At 29.4% G+C, this 17,001-nt stretch overlaps 1 protein-coding gene across 1 annotated transcript; it reads left to right on the top strand.

The window, feature by feature from the left end:
• Nucleotides 1-1,796: 1,796 nt before the first annotated feature.
• Nucleotides 1,797-7,187, top strand: LOC139100928 (innexin shaking-B-like). Its single transcript, XM_070653708.1, has 8 exons — nt 1,797-1,967; nt 2,178-2,230; nt 4,652-4,818; nt 4,979-4,994; nt 5,084-5,109; nt 5,197-5,333; nt 6,732-6,932; nt 7,079-7,187. The coding sequence occupies exons 1-7, from the start codon at nt 1,867-1,869 to the stop codon at nt 6,922-6,924; spliced, it is 693 nt and encodes a 230-aa protein (XP_070509809.1). The 5' UTR covers nt 1,797-1,866; the 3' UTR covers nt 6,925-6,932; nt 7,079-7,187.
• The last annotated feature ends 9,814 nt before the right edge of the window (nt 7,188-17,001 follow it).

Genomic DNA, 17,001 nt, shown 5'->3' with positions numbered 1-17,001 from the left:
TTTTTAAAATCTTGAAATTCAAAACTTTTTAAAAATTTCAATTTCAAATTTCTTTTTTTTGAATTTTCGAAAATTTATTTGCATTTTCTTCAAATTTGTCTTCCAAAAGTTGTGATCTATTGCATCATCCTTAACCTCTGAGTCGACTATTTTGACAACAAAAGAAATTTAAGAATTGTGACCAGATGAACATGAAAATATCATTTGTCATATCCACCCACATTCTACCTTGAAAGGCTATTACTCTGTAATTGTTCGTGTCTCGTCTTTTTTAAATTCTTTTTTAATATTCCTGAACAAATTATACTCTGAGGAATTATTAGCCGTGAAAAATGAAATTTTCATCCGAAAGATCATTTTCCCTGCCTCATTTTAAATCAGTCGTCTGATTTCAAAAAGAGACTATAAAAAATATTTCTTGATAATTCTTTTATGTTCTATTAAATTGGCACTTTATTGTCTACCTTGTTAAATTTTGTCGAGACTCACTTACTTTAATTCACTTTATTGAATCGGTCATAAATGATCCTTTTACTTTTTATGACTCGGAATTCAATTTAGTTGTTGAATTTTAAGATTGCTTGGGATATGAGGGTGAATTAAAAGTATTTTTATGGAGGTAGTGTTCAGTAGTTGCTGAGGTAGTGTTGATTAAATGATGCGTCAGATGTTGCATTATTTATGAATTTTGCTGACAATTTTATGAGTTTGTACATAATTTAGTATAAATTTAAAGGTATTATGTTCTCAAAAGGCATTCGACATGAACAAGTCTTAAAGTAGCGTCCTCAGACTGACTTATTTGGGTGAATTTGATTAAAAACGTCATGATAATTTGGCAAAAAAGAGCAGCTATCTTGATTATACACAATCCGACTCGAAACCAAGTATACAGAATGAGAAGACTTTAAAGTGAACCAGATTTTGCCGAACTTGAGAAGTCAACAAAGACGGATTGAAAAAATACGTGACTCAAGGTAGGACTTTAGCCATTTAATTCAGCTAATTTAAATCGAATTTGATACTAGAGTCACGAGTCTGTGAGTCAGAGTGTTATGCCAGCTTAAGCCTGAATTTTGTTTAATCTGAACTCAAAGCAAGACCATCCAGCCTGTGAAAACTTTAATAGTGACTCAAGTATGGAATCAGATTTGTCGAATCTGACTCAATACTTCAAGCTTGAGTCACGCCAGCTTAGGAATATCTAAGACTACCAAAACATTCGTGTGAGCCAGATTTCATTGACACTGTTTACACTTTGTGCCTTTTAATGCAACTTAGTTGGACTTCATAAGTCCATGGATGCCAAATGAATGCTGATATTCAGTTAAAACTTATTCTGACAACTGGAACTTGTTTTAAAAATTTTAAAATACTTGAAAATAATTTAAAAATCTTGACAAAATGTCAAGAAAAACTGCAATTAATCTTAATATTAATAAAACATTCCATCCATATTCACTTGACATATTCATTTTAAAAAATTACCATATGAGAAATCTACGACACATTAAACTAATTGAAAAACATATAGCAAAAATAACAAAGATTTATATTGTATGAATTTATGAATCAAATTAAGTCTAGTAATTTATGAATCAAAAATACATACAAGAAAACATGGAGCATGGTCAAAATGAAATATATTTATTTAGATATAAATTCATGAAATGTGTTTCAAAATTTTCACTTGAACACACTTCATCCGTAACTAACTTAAAATTAACATCTTGAAATGATTTTTAATATTAAATTTATTTTAAATCTAATTTTTTTTGTCAATTTTCTTGATTTTTACAGAGTATTCTCTTTTACGCACCAAGATGGTTGTGGAAGTCATGGGAGGGTGGAAAAATTCACGCGCTCATGATGGATCTTGACATTGGAATATGTTCGGAGATCGAGAAAAAGCAGAAAAAGAAATTATTATTAGATTATTTATGGGACAACCTTCGGTTTCATAACTGGTAAAATTATTCATTTTTCATAAAAATCATTAATTTTTAATTGATAATTTAATATTCTATAATTATAATTTTTTTTAAAATTTCATATCAAAATCTATTCAAAATTTTAAATAATTAACAATTAATTTTAAATTTAAAAATTAAATGTTTTATCAATTATTGAATTTCAAAAATTTTTAAATTTAAAAACAAATTTATGGATATATACAGGTGGGCGTACAGATATTTTGGATGTGAGCTGCTATCGCTTATAAATGTTATAGGTAAGTTAAATCCATTATATACTTTATTATTATTTTTTCGGACACTATGAAGCATAAAAAAATGCACATAAATAAATTTTATGTCTACATATATGCAGCTTAAGCTCTGCAGTAGTCTGCAAGATATCTAGATTGTGATTTAAATAATGAAATATGCAAATATGGAGTTATGTGTGGGAAAAATGTAGAACATAACATTTTGTGAAGATTCTCACTTATTTTTGGGGTCATATCCTTTATAAATAATAATGTTTATTGTTGATTCATTGAGGTAGTTCAGGACATTTAATGTTTTTGATGATGTTGGGTGATTTATTTTGGGGAAGTCAATGTTGGAATAGGAGAAATTGGTTAATCGATCAAAAATCCTGTCATAGAGCGGTGTGTTTCTGATTTGATGCCGAATTCGGCTTAAATCGATCAAAAATCCAACCCAGAGTGACATGAGTTTGAATTAGTGCCATATTCGGTTCTAATCCTACACTATACCAAAGTATTGCTAGCCTGATGCCAGATTTAGGATCGATTATCCAATATATGCTGATTAAAGGGAAGACGGATATGTTGGGGGGTCAAATTGAGTAATATGAAGAGTAGCTCATCATATTTGACCACTTTGAAGAGGTTTTGAGTTCAAAGTAGTGTTAGAAGAACTGAAACAATCCAAAAGACTCTAAAACTCCTAAATGACGCCTCCACAGGAGTTTGGATTTCAATCGAGATGACCTAACTTTAAAATCTTGTTAATTCTGATTTGAAGAACGCCTAAAATAGGCTTAGTTGGTCTGAATTTTGAATACCATTACCCCAACCCCCCTTCATCCAACCACATCCTTAATTCAACCCTAACTCTACAAAACTATTCAAAAATTCTCCTCAAATTCCAATTTTTCTCACTTAATTTCCAATTTTTCTATCCAAATCAACTTCAAATATTCATAAACTCTCACAAAAACCCCATCCCAACTGCAACTCATGCATTTTTTACTTAGAAATCCCCCAACAAATTATTCACACTTTTATCTCCACAAATTTCCATTTGAATTTTTTATTCCACAATCCAATATATGCATTAAATCTTCCATTTGATTGAGCACAAAAAAATATATAAATTAAATTTGTAAATGTCCATAAATCATCATATGCAGTTTTTCCTCGTATCCCACATCCTTCTGCTGCCTTCGTCTATAAATAAATTTTTGGCAATTTCACTTGCAATATTCTATAATTAAAATATCAATGTTAATATTAACGTAAATTCAATGTGATGAAATCATGGATGTAATAAATGTGATGCTCAATATGTTTGCTCTACTTTTCTATCAATATGACCCTTATGGGGAATTTTGTGGGGATTCTAAATGGGTCTGGAAAAATTCAATTTTCATATTATTGCGATTTAAAAGTGCTTGTTTGCTTTTGTATTAAACCAGTGGTTGACAATCTGTATGACGACAAATATTTAAGGAAATGCTATGAACCGTATGCCATGTGGGGTTTTGGTCGAGGCTTTCAAGTAAGATGTGTCATATAAAAATTGCCCATCACTGTTTTAAATCAACGCGAAGGCCGGCAATAGTTTTAATTCTGATTTCTATTTCATAATTCACAAAAATATCGATCATAAACGACCCAAAGTAGTCATTAGGAAACTGCTTTGTCGCTAATTTAATCCTGAGCAACACAAATGATGAAGGTTCTGCCACTGAGCTTTTAAAGATCCGCTAAATCTTTTTTATTAACATCAATTGGAAGTTACCACAATTTGGTGTTCATATAGGTGCCAAGAATAAACGGTTTCATTTTGTTGTTGATAAAAGAGGTTTAGCGGATCCTTAAAAGCTCCGTGGTGGAATCTTGATCATTTGTGTCACTCGAGGATAGCAATATATGACAAATGTCATCTGAAAATTGTGTAGTTTTTACAATTTTTGCATTTTTCGTCGATCGACGAACACAATTTTGGACTCAAAATCAACTAGTTCCTAACAGGCAAAGAGCATGCTCTTGAGAGCTTACTAATTTATTAATTTCTTTACTAGGTAGCTCAATTGCTAAGCGGAAAATCGTCTAAAGCAGACTCTATCCTTTGAAAGCTTGCTCAACTTAAATATACTAGATGAGCATGCTCGTGAGCGATTCTCTCAACTTAATCTGCTCTTGACTGCACGCTCTTTGCCTGTTAACTAGTTTTGCATAGAAAATCACTAAAAAAATCACACAAAATCATTACAAGAGTCGAAAAAAAGAATCTCCACAAAGCAATATATTTCCTCCGATTGCTCAATAAAATATCGACAGATAATATAATAAGGAGGCACAAAAAGAAAAAAAATCTTCTTTGATTCTTTTATTAATCCAATTCTTTCATCTCTCTCTTTTTTTCGTTTCATTGCCACTCACTTCTGCCTTATGTTTCAGGTCAAATGTTCTTAATGAACAAATTCTTCGATGGAGAGTTCATGACATTTGGCCTTGATGTGATAAAACATATGGAAGCGGATCAGGAAGATCGGATGGATCCGATGATATATATATTTCCACGTATGACTAAATGTACATTCTATAAATATGGTGTCAGTGGCGAGGTCAGTTGAGATTTTTACACAAGTTTGACAAATTTTATTTTTAGAAAATTTGTGAAGCACAATTCACAGCTGCTGAATTAAATTAAAAATACTAAACGTGACTTTTCCTTTCTTTTCTTCTTTTTTTTCTCGAATTTCCATATGAAATATTACAATCTAGGTTGAACGACACGATGGTGAGTAACGGGAATTGAGAAATTCATAAAAAATCTCATTTTTTTGATTAATTTGCATTGAATCATGATTTTCTATTAATTATTTACAGCCATATGTATTCTTCCTCTTAATGTGGTAAATATTAAAATTTTGGAACCGACACTTATGACTTTATGTCCATCACAATCATTAATTTTTACTTTATTTCCATCCACAACTTAGGTGAATGAAAAGATCTACATTTTCCTGTGGTTCTGGTTCATTTTGCTAACAATTTTGACATCATTAACTGTAATGTATAGAATAGTCATAATATTTTCGCCTCGCATGAGGGTGTATTTATTAAGATTAAGGTTTAGGTGAGACATAATTTTCATTTTTATCATTTTTATGACATCATCAAATTTCTTTGGGGGCAGACATTTATGATTCTACTTGAATTATTAATTTGTAGTGGATGGTTGGTGGTCGAATGATTAAGATAAGAGCTTGCTGTACTGAAGCTCCTCAACAAATGAGATAAATTGATCTCCAGCGGAACATTATGGACTGTTTTATTAGGGATGTGAGGGATTATTAGGTTTATGTGATTGCTGAAGTGTTAAATTAGAGACAGGACTTAAAATAAGATTTTTTGACATTATTGTAACATTTTTTATTGCGTGGGATGATGATTTTAATTGAAGTTGACGGTTAAATTATAGACTAGTTTAGACGGGAAAGTCAAATTTTCTTTCTATTTTGCTGTATGTCTTAGACAACTTTTTGATCAATAAGAGCTTCTTTCTCTTAACTGAGTAAAGAAGACCATTTTTGGTGAAAATTTGGGTTGAAAATTCAAACATGCAATATTGTTTAGTGTGTCATCAAACTTTAATGAACCCATTTGAGATGAGGTCGCAACTGAGTAGTGTACATGGAAAGCATACGGCGTAGATATGGTCGAAAATCTTGTTTCTGACTAACGTAAATCTTTCTCCTGGTCAGATGCAATGAAATTCTGACTCTGGTGAGAGACAAGTCGGTCTGGAGTCGAATTTTCGATGATTTTTACGCCGTATGATTTCTTGGCTATCGACAGAACAGTTTGATTAACACTGGTTCAAATAGTAACGGTCACAGTAACATCAACCTCGTACCAAGCTCAAAAACAAATGATTCATATAGAATAAAACAAACCCGAATCATACAAATCGGAAAAATCGATCAAAAATCCGGCTTAAACCGTCATGACCCTGACTTCATCAGATGTCGCTCTGTTGTCGAATTTCGAATCGATTAACCAACTTGTGTTATTTTTAATGCTCAAAATCGACTTAAATTTTACAACAAGTTAAGTCTCCTTCTCCACAAAAAATAAGAATAGACAACGATAATTGGACATTTTTAGGGTCATAGGTGCTGTAAAATATATTGATTAAATATCCATCAAGGGACCATTCACTTATTACGTTCGATTTTTAGGGGGAGTAGGGGTCTTCGATTTTGTAACAGCCTTAACGTTTGCATAACGTAATAAGTGAACGGCCCCCAACCTTCAGTAATATAATAACTATCCATTTTTATTGCCTAGTTGATGCATCACCTGAAATTATGAATTACAAAAGTCCTTAAAATATTAATCACATCTCAGTCCACACCATCATGCTGCTCTGAAATTAGATGATACATAAATAATAATATCAACCTCACAAATTATAATATTAAGCACATACTAATGGCTTTCTTCATTATCATTATTTTTCATCCCCAAACAGACTAGTACGTCGAGATGCCATAGAAATAATCGTCCGAAGATCGAAGATGGGCGATTGGTTTCTACTCTATATGCTAGGTGAAAATATAGATAGTATTATATTTCGTGATGTAATGGGAGATTTAGCTAACCGATTGAATAATAATCAACATCATCGTGTACCTGGACTCAAAGGGGATATACAAGATGCTTGATATTGGGGGTATTACTAGTTTTCTTTCTAACTATTTTTATTATTTTAAATCTATGCTATTTTTTTATTTTAATGCTATTTCTATTATTATTTAATATTAATCCACACTTTATTATATGATTCTACAAGTTGGTTTTTAATTCACTGTTTTGCAGATAAGTGCGATAAATATGCTACACACAAAAATCATTTATGTATGTTTATATCTTTAACTAAATTATAATGATGAGGAAATAAAAAAATAAAAATCATGAAACAGTCTAATGCAAATAATGATTAAATTTCACTTCTATCCCGAAAAAAAAAAATGATGAAATCGCGCAATTCAAATTTATGCAAATAGGAATCAAAGAACGAAAAAGAAAAATCGACACAAAATATATATATATAAAATGGAATTATTGTTAAATTGCAATAGATTAATATGTTGTTGATGATTTTGGCGAAAAAAATTTATACATTTTAAAAATGAACGAGTTTTGTTAGTTGAAAAAATAATGAATTTTTTAAATAGAGCTAAATTGAGTGATGTGTCCCGTGTTGATGCAGGAATTATTGGTGATTGAAGATATGTTGATATAGTTTGAGGTAATAAATTGGTGTGATAAAGTGATCGTTCAATGATTAATGAGGCATTGTTGATGTGAAATGGTGGCAAAAATGCTTACAAACAAAAAAGTCTAACTTAGAGCATGAAGTTCACTCGGATTTTTGTATGGAAAAATCGAATCGATTCGACTTCATTCCATTTAAAATTCTAGTCAACTCCAAGCTCTGGTTTGACTCAAATGAGAAAGAATAAAAATTGAAGAGCTCCACAAAGACTCAACAATAGAAAATCTGCAAGAATTCATAAAATTTTGTAAGAAAATAACAAAATTCAAATAATAAAGATCACAAATTATCCAATTAATACCAAAAATATGGATCTTGCTGCGGATAGCTGTGTCTAATCATCAAATAAGTCTTCTTAAGAGGTTCTTTACTTTTATCATAAAAATGAGATCTTCTCTGGTTATACTCAAAATTATGAGCATATTTGAAGTGATTTATAACCAATAAAATGATGGACTGGTTAGACATTATTCATCTTAAGCAAGCTGATTGATCAGTCAGTCAATGAATGTCTGTCATTTTGTTTAAGTTGACCATATTGAGATACTTAAGAGCTAGATTAGTCTGTTAAAAGCTATATTTTGATTTATTTAATTAAAATTTCACTTAAAATTGACAAGATTATCTCAATTTTGTATAATTTTTGTCAGAAATCTTTTTATGAATTTTGATAGAAGTTCAGCTTAAATTGAAATGCTTTGAAACAGGTCTTGATGACGTCCAACGATCGTCTTATGAAGATTTTTCGAAAAATTGTTCATATGACAGTCATTTGACTGCATCAAGACCTCATGTCGAATGCTTTTGCAACATGATTGATCTGTTGTATTATTCACGAAGCTTAGAAAGTTCTATGAGCTGTGACAGTTAAGTAGTCTCAACTAGAGTTCGAATTCAAATTGAATTTAATATGAATATGTCGATTACACTGCATACAAAATTCAAATTGAATTCAAATTCTAAACTTTCAACTCAATCTTCTCAAAACCCCAAAAATTACTGCACCAACATCAGGACACGGGAGTGGATCATCTGGCAGAAACTATGGATTCCATGGATTTTGTGGAATTTGTGGAATCCATGGAAAAATTTATGGAAATCATGGAATTTATGGATTTTTTGGTGGAATCTATGGAATCCATGGAAATTATGGATAAATTTTTGGAATCCATGGATTCGATGGATTTTTCCATGGAATCCATAGAATCTCTGGATTGATTTATGGAATTTTTTGATCCTATGGAATCTGTAGAATCCATTGAATCTATGGAATCCATGGAGTATGGAATACATGGAACTATTTTTTAAAAATTCTTAATTTTTCATGCTTTTTTAAATATTTTACTGTAATTTTTCCTTTTACAAATAAGTCCGAAATAACTGATGGGCAAATAAAAATTTAAAACGGTTAATATAATTTTTCTTATACAAACAGTCCGAAAACTTTGATGAACATCAGAATAGATTAAGCAATTTTCCATTTTTGATAATTAAAACGCAGAATTTTACAGAAATTTTAAAGTAATTCTATAAATTCTATAAGTAAAAATCATTAGAAAAGTGTAAATATGATTTAAAGATTCTATTTTAAAGTTTCTTCAATGATTAGTTCAATATATTCAACAATCCATGGATTGTATAGATTCAATGGATTCCACAAATTCCATAGGATCAACAAATTCCATAAATTAATCTAGAGATTCTATGGATTCCATGGAAAAATCCATGGATTCCACGAATTAATCCATAATTTCCATAGATTCCATTGATTCCATCAAAAAATCCATAAATTCCATGATTTCCATAAATTTTTCCATGGATTCCATAAAATCCACAAAATCCATGGAATCCATAGTTTCTGCCAGATGATCCGGACTCTCAGGACACAGTGGGAAAAAACCAAAAATCTTTTTCTTCCATATTCATTATTTATTATTAAGTTCAATAATTTTCAACAAACAAGAAAAACAACAAAAAAAAAATCACAAAAAATATTAAAAATGAAAATAAATAAAATAAAATAAAAAAAAAATCAAAAGACTAAAAAGAAACTATTTGATCAGTTTTATTGATATGTGTTTTTTCACAACAACTAAAAACCTATAGTTTAAATATGAAAATAATAATAAAAAAAAATTTAAACCAATATGTACACACAAAGGATATTTTAAATAAATTTAATGTTCCCATATCATCCTTTTTCCACTCAAAACAAATCCCCCAGGACATACACACATACACACGAACCACACATAAATACATGATATTAAACAGCTCACTTTATGCCTTCATAAATGAGACAGAACTTAAAAAAACAACAACAACTACACATACAACCATAAAACAGCATAAAAAAACTAAAACTTTTTTTTAGCACGCAAATAAAAAAAAAAAAAATGAATTCAAATAATTATAATAAAAACCCATAATATTTATTAATCGGAATGATTATCAAAATAACAGAAAGAATAATGGAAAAAAAAATTCAATTGCGCGATGAATTTTTTTATTTTGTAAAAATATGAGTTTTTATATCCATTTGGAGGGTTGTTTGGGAGTGATGTGGAGATGTAGTTGGGTTTTTTGGGAGCCTAAAGGGGTCTCAAATGTTGAATTTTATTTTCTAAAAAAGTAAATGACGTAAAAATGGATTAAAATCCAGTACCTAGAGTCTGATCGACTTAAGACTTCATTTTGCTCCTTTTATAGTCCGTGAGACTGTCAGTTAGAATCAAGTTAGATTCAAAACCCCTAAAACCCCCAAAAAGTAGTCGTTAGCTAAGGTCGAAATGTGTTTTATAATAATCGGCTATACTTTTGCAAAAAATGACAGTTATTTGCATCGTGTGCCTCAGTGGAAGTATCTTATGGTTCCAAAAACTAATCAGTTCTTGCCATAACTAATATCTTTAAGATGCAAAAAACCCAAAGTCTCAATATTGAGTTTGAAGCGAGTTATCCAGCCGGTTAACTTGCTAACTAACTTGCTATGTGCACTGGTTGCAATACTCATGAGGATAGCGAGGTTTTGGAAGGATCTAAAATTTGTATCAAAAAATTGTCAAATTCTACAATTTTTGCAATTTATTCAATTATTCATAGAAAAATTGTGAAGATTGTTTAATTTTTCAACTTTCCGGATAGCTGCCTCATCTTAGGGGTCTCCCTTATGTGCAGACATTCAAAAAAATTATTGACATAAAGGTGATGCAACAAGTAAATCCAGAAGGTCGAAAAATCCAACTATCTCCTTTACATCACTCACAAACTACCCCCAACATGTATTTAAATTTAAAAAAAAAGAATAACTCTATGTAAACTTTTATGCCTACATTAAAAATCCTCTTATGTTCTCAATTCATTTTTCAGTTCCAAAAAATAATTCTATGGCTTCCTCTATTTCTCATTTTTTGTCTGTTGTTGTGTGTTTAGTTCGATTATATGTTTTATCCCATATTATTGTTATTAAAATTCGATTTTTACGTAGATTCCGCGTTATCACAAAAAAATGATTTTATTTATGCCAAAAAATTAGTTTTTTTTTGTTTCTGTTGCGAATATAAAAAAAATCGGTTTATGTTCATATATGAATACCGTCCAAAAATTATAAATATATATAAATATATAAATAAAAATAATAAAATAAAATAAAATGAAAAATCGAAAAGAATATAAGCACATAATATGTAAATGAGAATTAAGAGATAAACTAAATAATGTATGACATTAAAATTTGCATAATATCAAGAAAAAAAAATACAAAACAAAACAAAAAGTTCGTGTTCACGGGACAGTTTTTAAAGTGAGAATTTTTCAATTACAAAAAAAAATGTTTAAAAAAAATTGTTATTAAGAATTATTCTTATTTTATTTATTAAAATATACTTTATTTTATGTTTCGGCATCTAGTTGATACCTGTATTATTACGTATGAGTATCAATTTTCCAGTCAATTTTATATTTAGGCCAGTTTCAGGGGCACATTTAATAATATATTTCACCTGCTACCCTCAAAAATATTTTTTTTTTCTTTCTTTCTTTCCTTCTATCTCTTTCTATATTTAAATGAAAAATGTATGCAAAATCAAGGTGTGATAGCTTTTTGAGAGGACATTTTGATGAATTTTTGATGAAATTTTGTATGAAATTGAGAATTTTGAGATTTTTGTGTACATTTATTCATCGTTATTGAAGAATATCAGGTATATGTACACAGCTAGAGTGCACTGGTAAATCGTAAATCAAAAGCATTGTCCATAATGTCAATAGGATTGTAATTGAATTCATCATAACATCTTGACGACATCAAATGATGATTTTCTTCACAAGAAAGTCATTAGATAAAGACAAATTCTCGAGACCAGGACAAAGATCAAGTTCAGATTGAGACCGGAACCGAAACTAAAACTCAAACAGCTCTCCGTGTTTACTAGGGCATTGCTAAATCGACTTAATAAGGAAAGGACGTGGCAAATTTCGAGACCGAAACCGGGAAGTCTTGTTCTCGGCATCAAGAAAACTTAATCATACATCTAGATCTTTAATTTAAAAGAGCATGTTAATTCCATTGAACCCTTCTGGTTACATGAAAAAAAAAACCTGGTTTTCAGATCTTAACACGGAATCAGAGAAGCGCGTTACATGCTTCACAAGGCTAAAGATAGCTTTGTAAGTCAAAAAAACACATTTAAACCTACTTCTACAGTTTACAAACGCATATAAACGCGCAGTTATGGACCTTAAGGTCTGAAAAGCTAATGTTTATTTTTTTTCTACAGTTTACTGTGTAGGTCAAATTCATGTAAAAAATCTTGAAAATCTTGAATTTAAATTCCAAAATTACATTAAACATTCAATGAAAATTGTCTTTTAAAAAGTGCCGACTAGAGTTTTCAATACAGATACTGAAATGGATACAATCTAAGGATAAATCCCAAGATTCAATACATTTTGGTACCAGGACTGAAAACCTCAGTTCCCACACCTTGATCGAAAGAACGACACAAACGCAAAAAAAAGTTGAATTGAGTGAAAACGAAGTAAATTCCAATCCATTTTAAATCTTCCATCCATTTTTCACATGACATTACAATTCCTTTTTCCAAGGTTTTAAGTAAAAACAAACACACAACAAAATAGCAACAACAAGAACAACAACAACAGCAAAAAATGTGCACCAGATTATTTTTCTGCATAATGTAAAATGTAAAATAATGAATTTTTCGACATTCTTTTAAAGATAATTGAAGATAAATAAGAAACAAAAAAAAACCAAATATCAAGTGCTATACTTCCAAATGCTCCAAAAAAAATGATAATGTTAAATATATAAAATGATATAAGAAAAACTTTCGGAAACGATGAAACTGCCAATTAATTTTATTATGATATAAAGTTAAAATTAGAAAAAAAAATCATCAATAATAAAAGTAATAAATTACATACGGACATACATTTTTCTATAATATGCTAGGTTGTTACTGTATATTTTTTTATATTATTAATGATAAAAGTTTCAATTTTCATTTAAGTTCATTTTTTTGTGTTTCTTAAATGTTAAGTTAATAAAAATGTATAATTTTTTTCATTTAAAATGAAAAATCTTAGTAAAATAAATTGAACAAAAAAAAAATTGAAAAATGGATCTCCTTTAAAACTTTTAGAGTGTACTTTTACAAGAAAATTTAAATATAAATAAAACAAAAAAAAAAGTGAAAAAAATTTAACTTTAATGATGAGATTTAATTCTTAGAGGATTTAAATGAAGATATTTTAAGATTAAGATTAGAAATAATAATCAACATGCGACTTACATGATACACAATATTGTGCTGGAAAATTGAGGTTTATTGGTGTTTAAATTGGAGTTTTCAATGCTTTATGTTATCGACTGTTGACTGATGATATTGCATTGAAGCTTTTTGAAGAGGTCAACGCTTTTGGTTTTTAAGTCAGCCTTTAGTAAGACTAACTGAGCTGCAAATTTGAGTTTTACAACAAAATCAACCCCTAATAGCTAAAGAGCATGCTCATGAGTAGCACCATAGTAATCTATAGACTCTCTAAGACTATAGTAATCCTCTAATTAAGGATTAAGTATTCTCACGAATTCTTTGAAGGATTCATTCGAGCTATCAAAAAAAGATTGTCAAATTGTAATGCAACTTCTTACAATCAAGTTCAAGTCCGAAATCGACTAAATAGAATTCACTTTATGGCTAACTAAAGACGATTAGGTATTTCGATCAACGATCTGATCTACCATCCCTTTAAAGTCTGCCATATAAATCGGAGATTTAGAATGGCTCACAATTCACTTTGACTCAACTTAAAATCTAAATTTCAGTAAAAATTAAATAAAAACTCGTTTAATTTTGATGAAACTCTAATCGATCTATATGAATTCTGATGACATCTAGTGCTACTTGGCAATTATTTATTTCTAACGTAGTGGTTCAATAGAACATACTCCAAAATGAGTTCATAACTAGCAATCGAGTTAGACTCAAATATTTCGTAAATTCTTGACAATATCCAATTAATGGAGTAAGAGAACATCAAAATCATCATAAATCGATCTTGTTATTCTCACTCTTGAGTTGTCATTAAATATCCCCTGAAATCTAATGAAGAAAGTATTCACAAAAGATCGAAGTCGACTCAAATTTTATATGGATTCGACTCGACTCAAGTTGACTTTTCCATACAAAATTCGAGATGATTTCGATCTTTGGTAATCATAAAGCAGATTGAATCACTATTAAACACCAATAAATTCCAATTTTAAGCATTGAATACATATTACAGGACTAACATACTCATGAAATTCATTAAATAACGCGATACATACATTTTTCCACTTTACACACTTACTAATAATTTGAGGGAATTTTTCGATGAGTTTTTGTGGTATTTAGCTGAGGTCTTAAGGTTGTGGTTCATTGATTGAATGGTTTAAAAATTGTTAAATAATATAAAGTCATTCAATCAATAATCTACAACCTTAGTCACCCAAAAAAACCTAAAATCACCACAAAAATGCATCAAAAATCCCCCAAATTCCCCCAATATACACAAGTTACATAAACACACTTACCATACATCCCCCCACAAAAAAAAAAAACAATTCGAGAAGCAATAATTAATCGTATTGAGATTAATAATAAGCAAGGATGAAATTAAGAAAGAAATAAAAGAAAAAATTTCCAATTACAATGCAAAATGTAAGAAATTAAAAAATTTTATCATATAAATTTAGTCAAGAAATTAAAGATAAAAAAAGATTAAGATTTACAAAACTGTACATATAGGTTACTGAAGAATCTGATGAAAAACCCAAATACACTATCTTTACAAAAAAAAAAACAAAAAAATTAGGATGAAAATTATATGAAAATAAATCAAAAAAATTGCCCAAAAAACCAAAAGAACTCCATTCAGTGTAAATTTTAAGGAATTGCTGAATGGGCGGTGATTTTTAAAAAAACGGAAATAAAAATAAAAATTTAGAATTAATTAAATAGAAAAAAATGATAATAATTATCGTAAATAATGAAAAATTTAAGAATTTAAGGCGAAATAAACAATAAAAAAAATTATAAATATAAATTCTAAGTTTCGGGACATAAACATACGCACGATATTAAACCTCACGGCATTATTTGATTGTGTCTACTACCAGACAACGACATTGGTGACAGTAATAACATGCAGGAATCGACTGCCCATTTGAAACTGCCACACACAAAAGTCATCTAATCTACTAGTCATAATCAACGCATGCCGGCCACATGGGTGCATAGAACGCGAAACTTTAAACAAAATGGCGATAAATTTGCAAAAAAAAATAATTTAATTCCTTCTTCTCTCAATCTTATAATAATTAAATTAGTCATTTCTTTCATCATGTGACATTTTTCATCCTTAACAAAGCGAAATCCAAAAAAAATTTTAAATTCCATCACGCAATTCCGTACAACTCTTATTTCTCAGTTCGTGATGATTTATTTCATTAGAATTACAATTTAAATAAAATGAATATAAAGACTATGACGATGAAAAATGAAAAAAAAATCATACAAAAAATGCGCAATGTAAGAAAAATCTAAATAAATTTAAAATGCAATTGATAATAGGAATATGTACTTATCTACTGCCAAAAAAACAAGAAATGATGAAAAATAAGATTAAATATTAAACTATTTTCAAATTTAGCAAAAAAAAAATCTGAGAGCAAAACTGAAATAAATTGTTATTATAGACAAAAAATATGATGAAAATCTTTATATAACAAAAAATTTTATTGATTAAGGATGACTATCAGAATTATATGGATGGAAATGAGAATTATTTCTGGATGTAGAAATGGCTGACTTATTCGTGGAATTGCAATGACAGTGTAATATTCTATGAAGAGCTAGAGTTGTGGTGGAAATAAGAGAAACTATAAATTTCAAGGCTAGATCTTTGTGGAATGTAAAATCTTGCAATTCTGGGTAAGTTTCAGTCATTTTTACCGTCAGAAAATGTTATTTTTAATTTCAGTTAGATATGTCTGGTTTGTTGGTAATGCTTAGTAATTGAGCACGATTCAGTAAACCTCATATCTAGTGTATACTCACTAGTAGATGAACCACACAACAAAAGGTTTAAACGACTCACTAGGTTGTAGTGGAGCATAGTTTGAGTAGCACAAGCCCGGAAAGCATACGGTGCAGAAATGGCAGAAACACATGCTCTAGACAGAATTAACTCTGGCCCCAGGCTAGATTTAATAAAATTCAGCCTAGGGCTAGAGTCAAGTTATCGTTAGGTCACATTTTCCGTCATTTCCATGTCATGTACCGTCCTAGTAGATTAATCAGTTAGTTCTACACTGCACATTGCTGATGAATGGACAAAAGAGCATTTACAATAGGGTTGGGCAAATTCGTATACGTATATATACGTATACAAATATACGTATATTTTATACGTATATATACGTATATGTATACGTATACAGATTTTTCAAATTTTTTTCCGTTGCATATCAAAAGTCAAATAAGTTGACAATTTTTTCGATAATTTCAGCAAAAATATGAACAGTAATGAAATTAGCAGTTTCATAATGTTGTATTTCATATAAAATTTAGTTAAAAAGATTAAAATTGTCAAAAAACTGAAATTTTTTAACGGTCGAAAAAATTCAAATTTTCATCAACAGTTTTGTAAACAAACTAAAATTATTTTTTTACAAAATTAATTAATTTTCACCATAAATCATAACTTGAGGACTTTTAAATGCACAAGGATGTGATAAAACATTGTAATAATCACTTTTGACTTCTAATTTAAGCATTTCAGATCGTTTTTAGCAAAATAAACAACGTATTTTTTCCGATTTAAAAAATCTGTATACGTATACATATACGTATATATACGTATATTTTTTTGTTCTTATACGTATATATACGTATATATA

The sequence above is a fragment of the Chironomus tepperi genome, unplaced genomic scaffold (genome assembly GCF_022539635.2).
Source record: "Chironomus tepperi strain 1889 unplaced genomic scaffold, CSIRO-AGI_Ctep_v1 contig_73, whole genome shotgun sequence".
Classification (NCBI taxonomy): domain Eukaryota; kingdom Metazoa; phylum Arthropoda; class Insecta; order Diptera; family Chironomidae; genus Chironomus; species Chironomus tepperi.
Note: the sequence above shows the minus strand (reverse complement) of the source record. Positions and strands in the feature narration are given on the sequence as shown.